The sequence below is a fragment of the Lampetra fluviatilis genome, chromosome 53 (assembly GCF_964198595.1).
Source record: "Lampetra fluviatilis chromosome 53, kcLamFluv1.1, whole genome shotgun sequence".
NCBI classification, from domain to species: domain Eukaryota; kingdom Metazoa; phylum Chordata; class Hyperoartia; order Petromyzontiformes; family Petromyzontidae; genus Lampetra; species Lampetra fluviatilis.
The window spans coordinates 7,050,255-7,067,070 of record NC_136327.1 but is presented as its reverse complement, the minus strand read 5'-3'; the positions used below and the strand labels follow the sequence as shown (position 1 = coordinate 7,067,070).

The 16,816-nt window shown below is 49.8% G+C and overlaps 1 protein-coding gene across 1 annotated transcript in view; it reads left to right on the top strand.

Annotated features, from left to right (window-relative positions):
- Positions 1-16,816, top strand: part of LOC144949345 (rho guanine nucleotide exchange factor 28-like) — a 66,093-nt gene that overhangs the window by 32,276 nt on the left and 17,001 nt on the right. Inside the window, exons 9-16 of the mRNA XM_078879319.1 lie at positions 4,461-4,528; positions 6,440-6,485; positions 7,316-7,481; positions 8,506-8,603; positions 11,877-12,035; positions 15,946-16,152; positions 16,349-16,467; positions 16,674-16,796. Coding sequence (XP_078735445.1) covers positions 4,461-4,528; positions 6,440-6,485; positions 7,316-7,481; positions 8,506-8,603; positions 11,877-12,035; positions 15,946-16,152; positions 16,349-16,467; positions 16,674-16,796 — 986 coding nt within the window. The remainder of the gene's footprint in view (positions 1-4,460; positions 4,529-6,439; positions 6,486-7,315; positions 7,482-8,505; positions 8,604-11,876; positions 12,036-15,945; positions 16,153-16,348; positions 16,468-16,673; positions 16,797-16,816) is intronic.

Sequence of the window (16,816 nt, the reverse complement as noted above, 5' to 3'; positions counted from 1 at the left end):
CAGCTTCCCATCGCGCGCGCAGTGCACACGTACTGGACAAAATTATTCTTCCCACTTTCGGGTCCGTTGGGAATCATGGGAAATAACTTGGCGGGCGGAGGTGGCCGTGAGAGACGTGGACGCGAGGGGGCGACGCCGTAGCCGCCACAGCGAGAAGTGAAACGGACGTCCCGGCGTTACCGTACGCCCCGTGTTCACCGTGCGGGGGTGGAGCCGTGTGGCCGGGGCTGAGCGTGCGTGGCCACGTTTTGTGTTTGATCGCCGTTCGCGCACGCAGTTGCGTGTCACACACGTTCCGCACACCGCGGAACGGGTGGGACACGCACGTGCGTGTGCACGCGCGTGTCCATGCGCGCGTGTCCATGCGTGTCCGTGCGTATGTATTATGTATGTGTGGGGAGTAGTAGTGATGCAGAACTTGTGGTGGTGCTTGTTAATGCATTCCTTCATGAAATCGCTTGGCTGGTTAATGTGTCATTGCATTCCATTAGTGCCAGCCCAGTCACTTCATAAACAAGGGACTTGTACCTCTGTGCAGGCGATATTGCGTGCAGTAAAACAGCCGAATAAAAGTGTTGGTGACTTTCAGGTTTTCAACCTTCAATTGATACCCTTGCAAAATGTTGGAATCTCCGTTATGATTGCGTTGGTCTGTCTCCGCTATGATTGTGTTGGTCTGTCTCCATTATGATTGCGTTGGTCTGTCTCTGCTATGATTGTGTTGGTGTCTGTCTCTGCTATGATTGTGTTGGTGTCTGTCTCCGCTATGATTGTGTTGGTCTGTCTCTGCTATGATTGTGTTGGTGTCTGTCTCTGCTATGATTGTGTTGGTCTGTCTCTGCTATGATTGTGTTGGTGTCTGTCTCTGCTGTGATGGTGTTTGTCTGTCTCTGCTATGATTGTGTTGGTCTGTCTCTGCTGTGATGGTGTTGGTGTCTGTCTCTGCTATGATTGTGTTGGTGTCTGTCTCTGCTATGATTGTGTTGGTGTCTGTCTCCGCTATGATTGTGTTGGTGTCTGTCTCTGCTATGATTGTGTTGGTGTCTGTCTCAGCTATGATTGTGTTGGTGTCTGTCTCCGCTATTATTGTGTTGGTGTCTGTCTCTGCTATGATTGTGTTGGTCTGTCTCTGCTATGATTGTGTTGGTGTCTGTCTCTGCTATGATTGTGTTGGTCTGTCTCTGCTATGATTGTGTTGGTGTCTGTCTCTGCTATGATTGTGTTGGTCTCTCTCCGCAATGATTGTGTTGGTGTCTGTCTCTGCTATGATTGTGTTGGTGTCTGTCTCTGCTATGATTGTGTTGGTGTCTGTCTCTGCTATGATAGTGTTGGTGTCTGTCTCTGCTATGATTGTGTTGGTGTCTGTCTCTACTATGATTGTATTGGTGTCTGTCTCTGCTGTGATTGTGTTGGTGTCTGCCTCTGCTATGATTCTGTTGGTCTGTCTCTGCTATGATTGTGTTGGTCTGTCTCCGCTATGATTGTGTTGGTGTCTGTCTCTGCTATGATTGTGTTGGTGTCTGTCTCTGCTATGATTGTGTTGGTCTGTCTCTGCTATGATTGTGTTGGTGTCTGTCTCTGCTATGATTGTGTTGGTCTCTCTCCGCAATGATTGTGTTGGTGTCTGTCTCTGCTATGATTGTGTTGGTGTCTGTCTCTGCTATGATTGTGTTGGTGTCTGTCTCTGCTATGATAGTGTTGGTGTCTGTCTCTGCTATGATTGTGTTGGTGTCTGTCTCTACTATGATTGTATTGGTGTCTGTCTCTGCTGTGATTGTGTTGGTGTCTGTCTCTGCTATGATTCTGTTGGTCTGTCTCTGCTATGATTGTGTTGGTCTGTCTCCGCTATGATTGTGTTGGTGTCTGTCTCTGCTATGATTGTGTTGGTGTCTGTCTCTGTTATGATTGTGTTGGACTGTCTCCGCTATGATTGTGTTGGTCTCTCTCCGCTATGATTGTGTTGGTCTGTCTCCGCTATGATTGTGTTGGTGTCTGTCTCTGCTATGATTGCGTTGGTGTATGTCTCTGCTATGGTTGTGTTGGTCTGTCTCCACTATGATTGTGTTGGCGTCTGTCTCTGCTATGATTGTGTTGGTCTGTCTCTGCTATGATTGTGTTGGTGTTAGTCTCTGCTATGATTGTGTTGGTGTCTGTTTCTGCTATGATTGTGTTGGTGTCTGTCTCTGCTATGATTGTGTTGGTCTGTCTCCGCTATGATTGTGTTGGTGTCTGTCTCTGCTATGATTGTGTTGGTGTCTGTCTCCGCTATGATTGTGTTGGTGTCTGTCTCTGCTATGATTGTGTTGGTGTCTGTCTCTGCTATGATTGTGTTGGTGTCTGTCTCCGCTATGATTGTGTTGGTCTGTCTCCGCTGTGATTGTGTTGGTCTGTCTCCCTGTAGTCACGCTAACTAGCTAGGCCATGCTAGCTCACTCTTGTGGCACATGCGTCGATGTGTCCGCATGAAAATCCACGATTGAGTATTTATTCGAAGTATGCATTCTGACGACGGCTCGGGAGGCATGCCACCAGCTGTGGATTGATCTCGGTTGAAGATGACGACGGCGATGATTTATGATCATGATGACGATGATGATGAGGCACTCGTGTTACAGTTAAGCCAAAGGAACTGATAACAACGAAACGGTCGTTCTTAAAGACAGGAAACAAATACAAACAAAATGGGTCTGGGAGTTGGCAAGTGGTGGCAAATATTATCTCTCCCCTCCCACGGCCTCTCGATGCAACGTTTTCTCCCCGCTAGTTGTCCAGCATCGAGAGGCACGGTGTCATTTGGACGCCTCGTGCACCACGAGCGTGCTGCTGTTTATCCGCGGCAGAGGTGTCCACCTGGAGAGCCGAACAGTCGGACAACGGTTGGGTAGTGTACCGAGCGTAGGGCGTCAACAGCTCCTTCACCCCGTTTGTGAAGTGCGCGACCCAACCCGGAGGAGAGCGGGCACCACCGCTCTGCTGCAGAGAGCTTAGAGCTCGACGCATCACCACCTCGCTGACATCTGCGAGTCACGAAGCTGTAGATAAATCGAATGCCAGAGCGTGCGAGGAGAGGGAGAGAGATGCGGGGGGGGGGAGACCTCATGGCGTTTCGTCAAACGCTCACATGACCGCCAGAGCCGGTTTAATAAATTCTGACACTTGTTAATAAATGTTAGTTATTGACGACCAATAGATGCGTATTGCAATGACGCTCGCCGGTGACGAATGTTGTCGATATTCGTTACGCGCCGTGTTCAGAGTGTAACGAAATACTGCGGTACAATCCCAGTGAACTTGATACGGATATTCTGGGCCTAGGGTCTGGGCCTACAACTACAATAGTAGATGCGCCTGGCTTGGGCCTCTCTTAAGGTTAACTTGGCCTGAACTTTGTACCAGTTCAATACGAGCGATGGTGATACAAAGGTGGGCCTGGTCTATGCGGTCCTCGCTGGCCACAATGCCCTCCTCATGAGTAGCCCCATCCTGAGTAGAAATTCCCAAACACAACTTGGTTTGAACTCTCCGTGTGTTTGCGCTTGCATGTGGAGTGATGCAATGGCGAAGCGCTCTGCACTATGAACCAGTTGACCTGTGTTCAGTTACCGGTTACATCAACCCGTAAGTGGGTGTCACAATCTATTTTGGGCCTCCCGTAGGTCAACTTCAGCCGGTGCGGTCCATAGACAGCATCACATGGGGAGACGAAGGCGGCCATGCGCCGTGCCGGTCTTAATAGGTGCTCGCTAACAGAGCTCCCGCTAATAGTCTGTACGGCAAGAAGGGGTGATGTTTGTGTCTTCGCAGAGCAGCGTTGTAGAGTTTAGTGATGTGTGCTACGAATCCAGGAGTCTGTGCAAACTAAATGAATGGTCTGTGTGTGTATCATCACCATTAGCCGTGATCTATCCGCTGATGGGTGAAGGCCTTCCCAAGCTGTTAATATCTTTGGCGGTTTTGCGATGCGGTTAATTGATCCCACGGCGTGCGGCGCGAGGTGCTGTTGTTACGTTTACACTGCTGTTGTGTTTACATTCATACACTCACGTAAACTAGAGCAGTGCACGGTAACTCTGTTTATAGCCAGGTGAGGGCCTATCAAGACTGAATCTCTTATGTCACGGGAGGCTGCAAACAAAGAATGTCCACCGCTGAATCTATCGGTGCAGAGAAAAATGAACGCGATAATAAAACAAATATAAAGCGAAGATCATGGGCGTAGTTTGTGGGGAGGGAGGGGGGGCAGCACCTTTATTAATGTATCTTCAAGTAGTTTACAATTAAGATAAAAAAAAATCAATCAATTATATGCACCCGCTATTCCTAATGCGAGGAACAATACCTCCTCCAATATAGAAGTCAAACTCCGAAAGATGAAAGATGTGTTACCCAAACAAAATATTAAATGTTGCTCTCTCTCGTGCGCGTGCGTGTGTGCGCTTGTGTGTATGTGACGTGCGCAGGTTGCAATGTGTGCGTTCATCGGAATTGCTCGGATTACTTGAGCCCCTGTCCCAAACACATTTCAAAGGTAGGTTAATCGTGGTGAACTGCATCATCGTCGTCGTCATCATCGTCATCCTGCATCGTACATCGCACCCATCACGAACCACCACTTGCCTCTGACCGAGAATCGCCCGGATCATGTCAGCTCTTGGACACTCAGGAGTCTCGAGCCCCGAGTTTCGTGCTTGGATGGGCGACCACCGTGCACACCACGTTGTTATAGGCCGCTGCAGGGCTACGAGGTTGGCGGTAGAGAGCAGTGCGGAGAAGTACCATTGTTACTCTTAGTTCTTTCGGTAAAGTCACGTAGGTAAAAAATGAAATTAAAATTAATAAAAATAAAATAAAATAATTAATTTTAATTTGACTTCACCGAAAGAACTAAGAGTATGAATCCTTGCTGTCACGAAAGCTTCAAATCTAGAATTAGGTACCATTGTACCCCTACTTCCATGCCTTTGCTACTCGCCTTCAGCAAACCTGCACTGACCGGCACAGTTGAGTATGGTCAAATATAGCCATGCCCCGTTCAGTGTGGGGAGGCCCTGGTCCGGCAGTGGATCGCCAAAGTGCAGAATCAGAATCAGAAAGGGTTTTATTCGCCATGAAAGTTTGCACAGACAAGGAATTTACTATGGCCGGAAGGTGCATACATTCAACATGTAGGAATCTTAAAAAACTTAAATAAGTGGTATACAGTCTAGCTATACTAAAATTACAAAGTCTAACTAATACTAAGGGGCTAAAGTATGTAAAATTGTGAATAAGTGTACAATATTAAATGTAAACTAGCCGTAATATACAATCTTAAAATACAAAAATACAAATAGGGTAACATGTTGTAAAGATGGCAAGGTGTAATTTTGTAGATAAAATGTTAAAGTTAGTGTAAAAGTCATTTTAAGCCCTTGGCCGTGCTGAAGAGTACTTGTGCAACAACTCTCCAGCCAGGCCGGAGCAAGCGATCGAGCCGCGGAATCGCAATTTCAAATCGCCGTTCGGGGAAGAACTTGGCTTATCATCCGTCCAAGTGTCGATAAAACTAGTACCCCTTTTGTGGAAAGTCAACAGTGGTTGGGCTTTGAAAAGACGAGGAATTTACTGAACCGGAGATGTGTGCAAGCCCGGGACACGCTCTGACCTTGATTAACCTTTTGGAAACATCCTCAAACAGCTCCGTTTGCCCTGTGTCAACTTATAATACGTCGTCTAAGCTGGTAATCTGTATGTTGGTACGTACGTACATGTACGTACATGTACGTCCATATGCGTGCATATCCAGAGAACGCTTCCGAGACCGCTCCACCAATTTTACTGGCCGATGATTCATTTGAAAGCGGACACCGTTAACTTGACCAAGGTTGAAACAACAATAAAAATTCACCCAATAATTTGGCTTCTTGGCCAAGGAGCTGCTCATGCACTCCACCATTGACAATGCAAGCCCCGTTTTAAAAATCATACAATTGATAGGCATGTGGGGGGGTGGGGGGTGGGGGGCGATACCAAGATTCCTACGCCAGATGGCACACGCACCAGATTGTGAGCGTGACGCAAGTTTCGATTTAAAGCTTTCGTGACTGCAGGGATTCATCTTCTTGGTTCTTTCGGTAAAGTCACGTAGAAGGGAAGTAATAAAATAATAAAAATAAAACATAATAAAATACAATTCTCACTTTTTTATTATGTTTTATTTTTATTATTTTATTATTTCCCTTCTACGTGACTTTACCGCAAGAACCAAGAAGACGTGACGCAAGTGTCAGGATCGACGATTTAACTGTTTGTGTAAAACGTACGCGAGTACGTGAGGTGAGTGGAAACCCACAAATTGAGGCATAATAATGAGACAATCGTGCGAATCCCTGCACCGAGGGGATTGGGGGGGGGGGGCAAACCGCTGGCTCGTTTTCTGTCTCTCTCTCCGCGTGCGCAGTCTAAGTCGAGCGCTGGAGGAGACCTCCATTCGTTTTCTTACGCTGGTGAGTACCCGCAATGTTTCATCGCGAAAATGGCCCCACATTCGATCCGTGCGCGTTTTGCGTGTCGCGTCACGAGGCGAGGAAGGAATTAGGAAAATCAGGAAATTGGAATCGGTAGAAATATTTAAGTCTGCTTTGAAAACCCATCTTTTTAAAGTGGCCTTCCCTCTTTAGTTTGTTGGGTTGCCCCTTGGTTCTGTTTTTGTTTCCTGCTTTCCATGCATTGCGCATTGGGATCCTAGGATGGAATGCGCAATATAAATTTCAATTATTACAAATTCTTCTTCTTATAATCCCGAGTCTCTCGCAGAGGCGCGCGACACTTTGGGTTAAGAGAGCGGTCCTCGTGGCAGATACAGCGGTGCTGCCCTCCTACCGGGCAAACTGGAGGTCGCCTTAGTTCACACAGTCGGAGGAGAGCACTGTCCCCCACCCTCTCTGCCACTGATGGGAAATGATTGTTGTTGTATTGCTGCGGTCAAACTAAATTTAATGAAAAACTCAATAAGACTGCTGCCTTAAAAAGGAAATGTTAGAGAGAGGCCAGAAAGGGAAGGGTTAATAAGGGGGGACTGCACTTAACACCACGTTCATTCCAATTCATGCCCCTTCCTCTCTGTCCCTCTCCTCCTCTTCCTATCCCTCTTTGTCTCTCCTCCATCCCTCCTCATCTCTCTCCCTCTCTCCTCCATCCCTCCTCATCTTTCTCCCCCTCTCCTCCATCCCTCCTCATCTCTCCCCATCCCCCCCCCCCCCCTCGTCTCTCTCCCCCTCTCCCCGACCCCTCCTCCTCTCTGCCCATCGCCACTCCTGCCGCCCCCTAACCCTAGGCCACACACATCCGCCGCAGAGGCCGCTCTCCGTGAGTTTGCCCGCCGACGGGAGGCTCTCCCACGGTGCCACCCTCGGCTCCTCCTCGTTCGCCACGTCGCCCGGAGCCAACATGGCCGGCACTGCCACCCTGCCGAAGAGTGGTTCCTCCAGCAACCTCCAGAGGTGAAGGGGGTTTTGTTTGTAATATATTTATAATCGATTTTTTTTTTTTTGCTATACACAAAAACGAAGGCCCGTAGCAGGACGATGGGTGACAAAAAAGAAAAACCGTACGTGAATATCCACCAGGGCGATGTACCCGACCGTGCTCAGATTGATCAGGGAGGAGGGGAACAGGCAGCCTGGGGGAGGGAGAGAATTTCGTTTTGTTTTTTTAATAAATCTCACAACAGCAACGAGGAGAGCCGCACGTGTGATGTGCGTTGTCATAAGTAGCCTCGTATCATCATTACTTTTATTACTATTACGCAACTGGCAAAAAAAAATTACTTTTAATGTCGCCGGGAAGACTGTGTATGTGTGTGTATATTGAACTTCTTTTGCACCGTACCAAGCCAACCGTGCAAATCGGAGGTGTGAGGAAAGGATAGCAAACTATACACACATACACACAAAAATTAAAAGAGACAGCCAGAATTCCCAGGACAGCAACTGCCTCCTCGGCAAGAGGAAGTTCTTGGGAAAAACCGGAACAGGTGGAAACCTCAGGTGTGGTGTGTGCTGGTGGTGCTGGTGTTGGTGGGGAGCGGTGGTGCAGCGATTAGCTCGCCGCGCTACGAACCCGGCGACCCGGGTTTGATTCCCGCTCGCGGCCAACACCAGTGACCATTATTTGAACCGGTCCTGGGCCTCCCCTAGGTCGACTCAGCCTCAAATTAGTACCTGGTGCGGTGTGTTAACATTAACACTGGGGAAACGAAAGCGGCCGGGCGTGGTGCTGGCCACCCACCCCCTTGTGTGCCGTGCCGGCCTTCATAGGTGCTCGCTAATTGCACTTGCCCCAACAGTTTGTTAAGGCTACACGGGGGATCTTTGGTGTTGGTGACACTGGTGGTGCTGGTGGTACTGGTGGTACTGGTGGTGCTGGTGGTTGGTGGTGCTGGTGGTGGCATCCACGAAGTTTAGCTGCAACACGCACGTGTGTTTTTTGCTTCTTTGTTTTTCCGCCTCCCTTCCACCCCCTCAGCTCCGTTTTAGAAGAGATGGACTCGGAAACCGAGCACGATTCGTTACTGCAAGGTGGAGAGGGCTACATCAAGCCGTCCGATTCGCCGCCCAATGAAGGTACCGCCTGCCGCCATTTCCACTTTGATGAATGCGTGCCGTGTCGTTACTTTAATGTCTATTGGCTCATCTCTATTGTCTATCTATTGTCTCATTTCTATTGTCTGATATTTATTGTCTCACTTCTATTGTCTAATATCTATTGTCTCATTTCTGTTGTGTAATTTCTATTGTCTCACTTCTATTGTCTAATATCCATTGTCTCATTTCTGTTGTATAATTTCTATTGGCTCATTTCTATTGGCTCATTTCTATTGGCTCATTGCCAGGCAAGCATGATGTCGTGTGGCTGTAACCCAACACATTGCAGACAGGGTTGGTGGATCGTGTATCACCGGTCTATAGTTTATAATCCATTATTAAATATAACCGCATCTACTGTAGCAGGCGCTAATCTGCAAGTATTTATACTGATCAGGAGAATAACAAAAATAGCCAAGAGCTACGACGTTTCGATCGCGACACAAGCGGTTGTCATCAGGAAAAGGGGGGTTAGCTTCTAAAGACAACTGCTTATAAAGCTTTGAAGTGGGCGTAGCCCAAATGCCAGCAGCCAATGTTAATGTAAGTGGTGGGCAGCGACCGCGGCGGTGGTGGGTCTTCCAAAGAGGTCTCAACCGGGTACCCGATACCCGTACCTTACCCGATACCCGGCTACCCGTACCCGGCCGGGTACGGGTACAGGTACGGGTACCCGTTTGCGACCCTGGTGCGGACGGGTACGGGTATGGGTAGGCCGTGAGTCACTGGTGAGTAACCGTTTGTCACTCATTTCCCAACGTCTTGTCTCTTCTCACAATTCAAGTTCCTAGAATCAACCCACCCGCGCCTGCAACATGGCTTCATCCCAGAGGTCGCAATCAGGTACCCGATACCCGTACCCTACCCGTACCCGGCCAGGTACGGGTACAGCCGGGTACTGGTACGGGTACCCGTTTGCGACCCTGGTGCGGCCGGGTACGGGTAAGGAATCAAAACCCGTTTGCGACCTCTGGTTTTCCACCAATCAAAGGGCTGCCAGGTAAAAATTAGCATGTTAATGTAAGATTGTTGAGTGGCATCCACGGTGAGCGTGTTAAGGTGGCGATGTTAATGTGTAGAGATTAGAATGTTCATGGAAGATCGCCGAACAGCAACCTTGAGAATGGCGCGCGAGGTGGTTGTGTTAGTGTTCGAAATTTTATCTGTTAATGTAAAAATCAGAGAGCTGAAAATGACAACTATGATCGAAGGTGGTAGGATGGGAACATCACAGCCAGTTATGACTTAAACTGGTTAATAACGTCCTTCCAATGATTGCTCAGTTTGTACCCATCTTCTCGGTTGAAATTGTGTCTGTCTATATATATGGATGGTTTCATGAACGAATCTTTGTTGATAGCCAGTGGGTTTGCAAAGTACCTTCGTCTTAGAGAAATCAATTTCGTGTGAGCCCACCGCGTTAAAGCAATGATCAGCCACGGCCGAGGTATTGGTCCTACCGTGTTTCAGATCTGCCTAATGTTCACGAACACGGTCCGAGACACGTCGCATAGTTTCCCCAATGTAACTACTGCCGCAGCCACAGCTTAGTTTGTAGACGCCGGGGTATTGCATGTCAGGGATCACATCCTTCACAGATGGGATCAGATCACGAATTTTATGTACTGTGTTAAATCTAACCTGTAAGCTTATCATGTGTCGTAGTAGTAAGCTTATGATGTAAGCTTATGATGTGTAGTTTTTGTGAACGAGATCAAAAGTATAAAAATGATTGAACTTTGACATGGTAACCTGTTAGTTAGGCTTATTGGCACTGGCCATGCTTATCATCACTACAATACACAATCGCCTGGTGTATGTCGTGAGCCCCTTTTGAAAATTATACAATGGACAGACCTTATAATAATGCACTTTATTTTTCGATTTAAAGCTTTCGTGACTGCAGGGATTCATCTTCTTGGTTCTTTCGGTAAAGTCACGTAGAAGGAAATAATAAAATAATAAAAAGAAAACATATGTTTTATTAAAACGAAAACATATGTTTTATTATTATTTTTATTATTTTATTATTTCTTTCTACGTGACTTTACCGAAAGAACCAAGAAAATGCACTTTATCTTGCGTACAATATTTTGTGGACATAAATTACCGTGAGCCAAACCCGTCGCTGGTATAATGACGGCGCACACTTTATATTCACCTGTAGGCAATCCATAGACTAGCAATATATTATTATTGTTTATACAATGCAACCAAACGCACTTTACCGGCCGCCCATAAAGTCCCACAGGCCAGAGCAGAAATCGGTACTGAGGTAACAGGACTGTGGTTAGTTTAACACGTAGGCTTAGATCGCGTAAATATATAAATGTGTCGTTAAAACCCGCCACCACCCGACATCATGCATATAATGTACGTTGCCTCAGTGGTCCCACCCCCTGACTTTGCGCAAGAGCGCAGAAGCGTGGTCACCACATCTACGCCTCTATATAAGGAACGTAACAGGTGGACTTCTCCACAAATCTGGCTGTCTGTACAAGAATTGAGTATTCAGGTCCATACGGCGTAAAGCCGCTTCAATACGAGCAGATAATTTTTTTTAATATATATTTTTTTAGTGTTTCTCCCTTGTCATTGGACTCGGTAGCATGAACGTAGAGGTTTGTATGGGGCACGGGGTGACCAGTAAGGTCTGAATTTGTCTGTAATAAGGTTGGGCACTGATAAGGGGTTCACAGGTATAGAGTGGCTGCGTTTTTTGACCGGTCGTTGTTGTTAACGTAGTCGTTATTGATGTCGTCGTTGTTGACGTCGTCATTGTTGTTGCTGACGTTGTTAGCATCGTTGTTGTTGTTGACGTAGTCATTATTGATGTCGTCGTTCTTGACGTCGTCGTTGTGGTTGACGGCGTCTTTCTTGCTGATTGTCATTGTTGTTGACATCATTGTTGTTGTTGACATCGTTGTTGCCGACGTTGTTGACATCGTTGTTGTTGTTGACTTCGTTGTAACCTATTCTTGGTTCTTTCGGTAAAGTCACGTGTGAAATCCACACCTGATGATGAGTGCTTGTGTTGCAGTCGAAACGTCGTGAGAATTTCTATTGTTTTATATTTATTTTATTTTATTATTTCCCTTCTACGTGACTTTACCGAAAGAACCAAGAATATGAATCCCTGCAGTCACGAAAGCTTTAAATCAAAATTCGTTGTAACCGAAAGAACCAAGAATATGAATCCCTGCAGTCACGAAAGCTTTAAATCAAAATTCGTTGTAACCGTGAATGTGGCAGCGCTGGAATGCGACGTGGTGGATGCCGGCGGCCCCCTGCGTTCGCCGGACGTCACCGACCCCGAGGGGTTTGACGTGGAGTCGTGGAGCCGCGCCGTCACGCCCGCCTTCCTCAAGCAGCTGGAGCCCAGCACCGTCAAGCGCCAGGACGTCATCTACGGTGAGAGGGCCGCAGGTCCGGCGGCGCTCGCGTCAAATTGTGCTTAAAAAAATGACGCCGCTGTAAAATTTGAATAAAGTCAACCTGGAAACCGATCCGCGATTTGAGTGCCCGGTGCCTCCGCTAGAGGGGCGTTATCCCCCCCGAGAGACACACAGCCCCCCACTCCCCCCCCCGCCCCCGCCCCCTCCCCCGAGGCTGCTGAAGCCTGGCCTGGAAATGTTCCGGCTCGGTGCTTTGACAGGTGGAGAGAGCGAGAGGGAAAAGCGAGGCCGCCTAGGGGATTGATCCTACGACCTCAAATGTTCCGGCTCAGTGGGCCCAGCCCAGCCAATCACCCCCCCCCCCCCCCCAAAGAGACACCCAGCCCCAGGGCTTGAACCCAGGGCCTCCAATGTTCTGGTTCAGCTCCCTGACGCATGTTATCAGCGTCTGAGGGCATGTTATCAGCGTCTGAAGGAGACGCGCGGATGCCTTTTTTTTAGCTTTTGTCTCGAATGCTCGTGAAATTGTTACTCCTGATTTTTTTCAATTTTATTTTAATCATTTACCGTTTTTGATATGTTTATACTATATCTGCTTGGTTTTTTTAAACGTTGATTTTCATGTTAGTTAATTGTTCCTCAAGCCACTTTACAAGACTGTACAATGTGGATTACCCAGTGTCCAAACACGACCACATCTCTAGACTCTGTAGAGAAACAGTGAGGACAGAGACGCATAGACCCACATAGAGCCCCATTACCTCACAGAGACATTAACACCCATAACCTCACATAGAGACCCATAACCTCACATAGAGCCATATTACCTCACATAGAGACATATACTCATATATAAACCCATAAGCTCGCATAGAGACCCATATAATTACATACAGATCCATATACCCACATAGACCCATAACCTAAGACTCATAACCTCAAATAGAGACCCATAACCTAAGACCCTTAACGTCGTATTGAGACCCATAACCTGAAACCAAATACTCACAAAGAGACCCACAGACTCACATATAGACCCGCAGACTCGTATAGAGACCCACAGACTCGCATAGAGACCCACAGACTCGCATAGAGACCCACAGACTCGCATAGAGACTCACAGACTCACATGAGACCCACAGACTCACATAGAGACCCACAGACTCGCATAGAGACCCACAGACTCACATAGAGACCCACAGACTCGCATAGAGACTCACAGACTCACATGAGACCCACAGACTCGCATAGAGACCCACAGACTCGCATAGAGACTCACAGACTCACATGAGACCCACAGACTCAGAGACCCACAGACTCAGAGACCCACAGACTCGCATAGCGACCCACATACTCGCATAGAGACCCACAGACTCGCATGGAGACCCACAGACTCGCATAGAGACCCACAGACTCACATAGAGACCCACAGACTCGCATAGAGACCCACAGACTCGCATAGAGACCCACAGACTCACATAAAGACCTACAGACTCACATAAAGACCCACAGACTCACATAGAGACTCACAGACTCACATAAAGACCCACAGACTCGCATAGAGACTCACAGACTCGCATAGAGACCCACAGACTCGCATAGAGACCCACAGACTCGCATAGATACCCACAGACTCGCATAGAGACCCACAGACTCGCATAGAGACCCACAGACTCGCATAGATACCCACAGACTCGCATAGAGACCCACAGACTCGCATAGAGACCCACAGACTCGCATAGAGACCCACAGACTCGCATAGAGACCCACAGACTCGCATAGAGACCCACAGACTCGCATAGAGACCCACAGACTCGCATAGAGACCCACAGACTCGCATAGAGAACCACAGACTCGCATCGAGACCCACAGACTCGCATAGAGACCCACAGACTCGCATAGAGACCCACAGACTCGCATAGAGACACACAGACTCGCATAGAGACACACAGACTCGCATAGAGACCCACAGACTCGCATAGATACCCACAGACTCGCATAGAGACCCACAGACTCGCATAGAGACCCACAGACTCGCATAGATACCCACAGACTCGCATAGAGACCCACAGACTCGCATAGAGACCCACAGACTCGCATAGAGACCCACAGACTCGCATAGAGACCCACAGACTCGCATAGAGACCCACAGACTCGCATAGAGACCCACAGACTCGCATAGAGACCCACAGACTCGCATAGAGACCCACAGACTCGCATAGAGACCCACAGACTCGCATAGAGACCCACAGACTCGCATAGATACCCACAGACTCGCATAGAGACCCACAGACTCGCATAGAGACCCACAGACTCGCATAGAGACCCACAGACTCGCATAGAGACCCACAGACTCGCATAGAGACCCACAGACTCGCATAGAGACCCACAGACTCGCATAGAGACCCACAGACTCGCATAGAGACCCACAGACTCGCATAGAGAACCACAGACTCGCATCGAGACCCACAGACTCGCATAGAGACCCACAGACTCGCATAGAGACACACAGACTCGCATAGAGACACACAGACTCGCATAGAGACCCACAGACTCGCATAGATACCCACAGACTCGCATAGAGACCCACAGACTCGCATAGAGACCCACAGACTCGCATAGATACCCACAGACTCGCATAGAGACCCACAGACTCGCATAGAGACCCACAGACTCGCATAGAGACCCACAGACTCGCATAGAGACCCACAGACTCGCATAGAGACCCACAGACTCGCATAGAGACCCACAGACTCGCATAGAGACCCACAGACTCGCATAGAGACCCACAGACTCGCATAGAGACCCACAGACTCGCATAGAGACCCACAGACTCGCATAGAGACCCACAGACTCGCATAGAGACCCACAGACTCGCATAGAGACCCACAGACTCGCATAGAGACCCACAGACTCGCATAGAGACCCACAGACTCGCATAGAGACCCACAGACTCGCATAGAGACCCACAGACTCGCATAGAGACCCACAGACTCGCATAGAGACCCACAGACTCGCATAGAGACCCACAGACTCGCATAGAGACACACAGACTCGCATAGATACCCACAGACTCGCATAGAGAACCACAGACTCGCATAGAGAACCACAGACTCGCATCGAGACCCACAGACTCACATAGAGACCCACAGACTCACATAGAGACACACAGACTCGCATAGAGACCCACAGACTCGCATAGAGACCCACAGACTCGCATAGAGACCCACAGACTCGCATAGAGACCCACAGACTCGCATAGAGACCCACAGACTCGCATAGAGACCCACAGACTCGCATAGAGAACCACAGACTCGCATCGAGACCCACAGACTCGCATAGAGACCCACAGACTCACATAGAGACCCACAGACTCACATAGAGACACACAGACTCACATAGAGACACACAGACTCGCATAGAGATCTTTGTAGAGTTGGCCTTGGTTGTAATACTCGATCCACCCCCTCGCCCTGTGTGTCCGTTGAACTTATTTCACGCTGTACCTAGCCAACATAGCCAACCGTGCTAATTCGAGGTGCTCTCTTTTCCTCCCAACCTCCCCGCTCGCTCTCCTCCTGATGTCCGCCTCGCCCCTACCTCTCCCCATGACCTCTCCCCCCTGACCTCTCTCCCCGACCTCTCCCCCCCCGACCTCTCTCCCCCCGACCTCTCCCTTCCCGACCTCTCCCCCGCCGACCTCTCCCCCTCCGACCTCTCCCCCCCCGACCTCTCCCCCCCCGACCTCTCCCCCCCCGACCTCTCCCCCCCCGACCTCTCCCCCCCCGACCTCTCCCCCCCCGACCTCTCCCCCCCGACCTCTCCCCCCATGACCTCTCCCCCCATGACCTCTCCCCCCATGACCTCTCCCCCCCCCCGACCTCTCCCCCCGACCTCTCCGCCGCGCCCCCCACCTACCCCCGCAGAGCTGATGCTGACAGAGATCCACCACGTGCGTACGCTGCACATCATGAGCGACGTGTTTGCGCGCGGCATGCGGGAGGAGGCCGCGCTGGAGAGCGGCGCCATCGACCGCATATTCCCGCGCCTCGCCGACCTCCGCGAGCTCCACGAGGGCTTCCTGGCCGCGCTGTGCGACTGCCGGCGGCGTGCGCTGGAGGACACCGGCGGAGGTAGGGGTCGCCGCACGACGACGACGATGCTGCGATGTTGATGCTGTTGCGTGGAGCCTCGCCACCGAGCGTGGAGGGGAGGGAGGGTCCTGCAAAGGTTGGCGGTAGGGAGCGATGATCGTGGAACTATTGGATTAGATCGTTACGTGAATAATAATCATAGTACTAATCATAAATGATATCCTGGCGACCCTAGGTGGCGGTATTGGTGGTGGTGGCGGCGGCGGCGGTGCGCAAACCAACGGAAGCCTCACTGGCACCGGCGATGGGAAAAACTTCGTCATCAATCGCATCGGCGATTTGCTGGTGCAACAGGTACGCCTGCCGTCGGGTTTGTTATCGCCGCAGCCCCCTCCCCTCGCCCGCCCGCCCGCCCCCGGCACGCCACATCCAGTACACCCCTCGCTTAGGCTGCGGCCTGCCCGTCGCCGCCTTCCGGCGAGCCGGAGAGAGGAACGGTCGAGCGAGACGTCGATCCCCGCGGCTCGGACGCGCGAGCTCAGCAAGTCGTTTTGTCTCAGTTCTCAGACGCGAGCGCGGAGAGGCTGGTGAACGTGTACGGGGATTTCTGCGGGAGGCAGAAGGAGGCCGTGAGCCTCTACAAGGAGCAGCTCAACCGCAAGGCCTTCCAATCCTTTGTCCTGGTGAGGAGACTCGCGAACGC